The following is a 5,599-nucleotide window of genomic DNA, read 5'->3' on the forward strand; positions in this document are numbered from 1 at the left end:
AAAAAAAAAAGAAAAGAAAATGAAAGTATGTGACTGGAATCAGGATGCTATATTGTATGTTAATCCTATATTGCTTCCCAAATAGATTTTTTAGAAATACAATATTGAGCCGTGTGTGGTAGCTCATGCCTGTAATCCCAGCACTTCGAGAGGCTGAGACACGTGGTTAGCTTGAGCCCAGGAGTTCAAGACCAGCCTGAGCAACATGGCAAAACTCCATTTCTACAAAAAGTATTAAAAAATACAAAAAAAGAGCCAGTTGTGATGGCTCACGCCCAAGATACCAGCACTTTGGGAGGCCGAGGTGGGCGGATCACAAGGTCAGGAGTTCAAGACCAGCCTGGCCAACATGGTGAAACCCCGTCTCTACTAAAGACACAAAACAAATCAGCAGGGCGTGGTGGCACACGCCTGTCATCCCAGCTACTCAGGAGGCTAAGGCAGGAGAATCACTTGAACCTGAGAAGCGGAGGTTGCAGTGAGCCAAGATAGTGCTATTGCACTCCAGTCTGGGCAACAGGGTGAGACTCTTATCTTTAAAAAAAAAAAAAAAAAAAAAAAAACACAAAAAAAGAAAGAAAGAAAAAGAAAATATCAGAATTCCATAAGGCACTTTTCCATGCTATTTAGAACCTACTGTGTATTCATAACTGATCTACATTACTCCCCAAGTAAGTATTTTGTTTTTTTTTTTTTGAGACGGAGTTTCACTGTTGTTACCCAGGCTGGAGCGCAATGGCACCATCTCGGCTCACCGCAGCCTCTGCCTCCTGGGTTCAGGCAATTCTCCTGCCTCAGCCTCCTGAGTAGCTGGGATTACAGGCACGCGCCACCATGCCCAGCTAATGGTTTTTGTATTTTTAGTAGAGACGGGGTTTCACCATGTTGACCAGGATGGTCTCGATCTCTTGACCTCGTGATCCACCCGCCTCAGCCTCCCAAAATGCTGGGATTACAGGCTTGAGCCACTGTGCCCGGCCAATCCCAAACTCTTGAGCTCAAGCAGTGTTCTGCCTCAGCCTCCCAAATGGGTAGGACGATAGGTGGGTGCCATCATACCTGACTAATTTAAAAAATTTTTTTAAATAAATAAATAAATTCATTTAATTAAATTAGTTGATTGATTTATGAGACAATGTTTCACTCTGTTGCCCAGGCTGGAGTGCAGTAGTATGATCATAGCTTACTGTAACCTCAAACTCCTGGACTCAAGCAGGCCTCCTGCCTAAGCCTCCTGAGTAGCTAGAACTACAGGCCCACGCAACCACACCCAGCTAATTTTGTAGAGACAGGATCACACTACATTACACAGGCTAATTTTAAAAATTTTTTTGTAGAGACAGGGACTTGCTGTGTTGCCCAGGCTAGTCTCAAATTCCTGACCTCAAGTGATCCTCCTGCCTTGACCTCCCAAAGTTCTGTAATTATAGGCGTAAGCCATTGCACCTAACCTAGGCAATTCCTTTTGTGTGTGTGTGTGTGTGTGTGTGATGAAGTTTCACTTTGTCACCCAGGCTGGAGTGCAATGGTGTGGTCTGTCTTGGCTCATTGCAAACTCTGCCTCCCGGGTTCAAGTGATTCTCCTGCCTCAGCCTCCTAAGTAGCTGGGACTACAGGTGTGTACCACCACACCCAGCTAATTTTTGTATTTTTAGTAGAGACAGGGTTTCACTATGTAGGCCAGGCTGGTCTTGAACTCCTAACCTTGTGATCTGCACACCTTGGCCTCCCAAAGTGCTGGGATTGTAGGAATGAGCCACCCTGCCTGCCCAGCATCCCCCACCCCTTTTCTTTTTGAGACTGAGTCTTAACTCTGTTGCACAGGCTGGAGTGCAGTGGCATTATCTCGGCTCACTGCAACCTCTACCTTCCCTGTTCAAACAATTCTCCTGCCTCAGCCTCCCAAGTAGCCGGGATAATAGGCGCCCGCCACCACACCCAGCTAATTTTTGTATTTTTAGTATAGATGGGGGTTTTTTTTTTTGAGACGGAGCTTTGCTCTTGTTACCCAGGCTGGAGTGCAATGGCGTGATCTCGGCTCACCGCAACCTCCGCCTCCTGGGTTCAGGCAATTCTCCTGCCTCAGCCTCCTGAGTAGCTGGGATTACAGGCACGCGCCACCATGTCCAGCTAATTTTTTGTATTTAATAGAGACGGGGTTTCACCATGTTGACCAGGATGGTCTCGATCTCTTGACCTCATGATCCACCTGCCTCGGCCTCCCAAAGTGCTAGGATTACAGGTGTGAGCCACTGCACCCGGCTTAGATGGGGGTTTCACCATGTTGGCCAGGCTCGTCTTGAACTCCTGACCTCAAGTGATCCACCTGCCTTGGCATCCCAAAGTGCTGGGATTACAGCCGTGAGCCACCATGCCTGGCCAAGGCAATTCTTATAGAGAATTTTTTTGCAAAGGCAAGCAAAGAAGAAAGATGGCCATTGTTTGAGGACACGAGATTAAAAGACGGATGTTTTGATTTTTTAATTTTTTAAAATTGAGATGGCTTCTCCCTTTGTTGCCAGGCTGAAGTGCAATGTTGTGATCTCGGCTCAACCAATGTTGTGATCTCGGTTGCAACCTCTGACTCCCTGGTTCAAGCGATTCTCCTGCCTCAGCCTCCCAAATAGCTGGGATTACAGGCATGCACCACCATGCCCAGCTTATTTTTGTATAGTAAAGGCAGGGTTTCACCATATTGACCAGGATGGTCTCAATCTCTTGACCTCGTGATCCGCCCGCCTTGGCCTCCCAAAGTGCTGGGATTACAGGCATGAGCCACCATGCTCGGCCTGATTTTTTTTTAATAGGAAAAATACAGCTTGTTTGTATCCTGATATGAATGATCCAATACAGAATAAAAAATTGATGTAGGAGTAGGAGGGGTAAACAGCTTCAGTAGAAAAGAATGATCTCACATATACATGGAAGGATTAGTTTTACAAAGGACCCCCAAAAGATCCCTTATGACAGCAGGCAGGAAGGTGACATGTATATGTATGTATGCTGGTAAGTGGGATACATGTAGTAGTAAGAATCTGAAGTTGTTTTCTGGTTGCTTTAGTTTTCTTTCTTTTTTTTTTTTTCCCTTGGAGGCAGGGTCTCACTCTGTCCCTCAGGCTGAAGTGCAGTAGTATGACCATGGCTCACTACAGCCCCTGCCTCCCAGGGCTCAGGTGATTCTCCCACCTTAGCGTCTCGAGTAGATGGGACTATAGGCGTGCACTACTATACCCAGCTAATTTTATTTATTAATTTTTTGAGATGGAGTTTCACTTCTTGTCTCTCAGGCTCTAGTGCAATGGCACTATCTTGACTCACTGGAACCACTGCCTCCTGGGTTCAAGCCATTCTCCTGCTTCAGTCTCCCAAGTATCTGGGATTACAGGCACGTGCCACCACACCCAGCTGATTTCTGTATTTTTAGTAGAGATAGAGTTTCACCATGTTCGCCAGGCTGGTCTCAAACTCCTGACCTTGGGTGATCCACCTGCCTTGGCCTCCCAAAGTGCTGGGATTATAGGCGTGAGCCACTGCGCCTGGCCCCCAGCTAATTTTTCTATTGTTTTATAGAGATGGGGTTTCATCATGTTGCCCAGGCTGGCAGTTTTCTTAGTATAGTTGAAAGCAAGATCTTCAATTGATAGAAGAATGGGAAGGATTCATTGGAGGTTTGAGAAGAGTGGAAAAGTGAAAAATAGTTTCTTCTAGGCCAGGGGAGGTGAATGGATTTTATTGCACTCTAACCTCAGCAGTGTTCTCAAGGAACTGAAGATTGAGATTTCAGAGTGAAGTGTGCTCTATTCAAGTCAGTGAGAATTTATTCACTTCTTTGCATGTAACAGGCACCACAGTAGGTCTTGGAAATACAAAGATGAGTGACCCATGTTGAAAAGATTCATTAGCTTTCAGAAAACCTCTAGATGTGAATAATGGGATACCTGCCTTGATGAGGTAGACTGGAACTATTTGTGAATAACTGCTATGTCCTAGGCTCTTTGCTCATGAGGATGAAAAAGAAACTTTATGACATCTTTGAAATTAGTATAGATCAACAAAATAATCCTGCTCTGTGAAGAGGGCTTGTATTTATAAAGTGAATTAAGAGGACTAATTTTTTTTTTCCAGCTTGTGGTTACTGGGATGAGAAACCACCCTATGAATTTGCCAGTGCAGCTGGCTGCAAGCGCCTGTGTATTTAACTTAACCAAGCAGGATCTTGCTGCCGGAATGCCTGTCCGACTCCTGGCTGATGTGACCCATTTACTGCTCAAAGCCATGGAACATTTTCCCAATCACCAGCAGGTAAGCTTATGTGAATTCCTTTTCAAATAGTCCTTCTAGTGTCTTCTACTCCTCTTCTGCACTTCAGTTTAATAGTCCAAGGCTGGAAATTTAAATGCCATTGGACTAAGTGTAGTAAAACAGAGAAGTGGACACCTGAAGAGTACATTCCCTGCCTAAAACCACTTCAATCCATATATTGGGGGACATAGTACAAGCCATACAAAACTCATCTTCCTCCTAGATCTTGAGTTTGTGATCATTTCAGCAGATATGCACAGAGGATCTATTATGGGCTAGGCAGTATCAAATGCTGGGGTACAGAGATGAGTAAGACATGTCTTTTCCCTTTCTAGCTATATGGTAGACAATGTCAACTGTCTTATACTCAGGATGAATACTAAAAATGTTGCTTAAATTTTTTTTTAGGTCATTTGAAATTGACCATTGAGTTGGCAAGTTAGTAAAAAAATACTCAGAGGCCCAAAACCAAGTAAAAACGGCAAACCACATTGTTGAGTGGATCATTAAAGCCAGCTTCCCTCATTGAGTGCAGTTGCCAAACTAGCTGAAATTTAGGCTTTGATTTTCATGGCCTCTGGAAGCCCATCAGACAGAAGACTCCTATGACTCCCTCCCAAAAAGGATACTTTCCTGCTAAAAAGGGAGCTATAAATAAATCTGCCTATGTTAGAGAAACAACAAAAGAATAAACCCAAAGAAGGAAGGAATAACAAAGATGAAAGTAAAAATTAAAATTAAAAATATACCATTATTTTAGAGAGGATCATAATTCCAAGAATTGGTTCTTTGAACGTATTTAATAGTATTGAAAACTCATTGGCAAAATTGATCAGGGAAAAATGAGAAAGGTTGCATATAAAATAAATAAGATTAGGAAACGGGGTGGGAGAAATGGGAAGTCACTGTAATAGGTATAGGGTTTCCTTCTGAGGTGATGAATATGTTTGGGATGATGAAATTGTGATGGTTGCACAACATATATACACAACAGTATACTAAAATCCTTCAAATTGTGCACTTTAAATAGGTGAATTGTATGGCGCATGAACTGTATCTCAATAAAGCTGTTATATATTTTTAAAAACAATGTTCACAATAGGCTAGGCGTGATGGCTCATGCCTAACCTGAGCAATACAGTGAGACCCTGTCTCTACAAATAATAAAAAAACATTTAAAAGCAACTCAATTTAAAAAATAAAAACCAGCCGGGCGCGGTGGCTCAAGCCTGTAATCCCAGCACTTTGGGAGGCCGAGGCGGGTGGATCACGAGGTCAAGAGATCGAGACCATCCTG

General features: G+C 43.7%; 1 protein-coding gene across 1 annotated transcript in view; it reads left to right on the forward strand.

Annotated features, from left to right (window-relative positions):
- Window positions 1-5,599, forward strand: part of ZYG11B (zyg-11 family member B, cell cycle regulator) — a 91,661-nt gene that overhangs the window by 56,132 nt on the left and 29,930 nt on the right. The window contains exon 5 of the mRNA XM_017548811.2: window positions 4,126-4,302. Coding sequence (XP_017404300.1) covers window positions 4,126-4,302 — 177 coding nt within the window. The remainder of the gene's footprint in view (window positions 1-4,125; window positions 4,303-5,599) is intronic.

This window comes from Cebus imitator, unplaced genomic scaffold (assembly GCF_001604975.1).
Source record: "Cebus imitator isolate Cc_AM_T3 unplaced genomic scaffold, Cebus_imitator-1.0 Scaffold214, whole genome shotgun sequence".
NCBI classification, from domain to species: Eukaryota; Metazoa; Chordata; class Mammalia; order Primates; family Cebidae; genus Cebus; species Cebus imitator.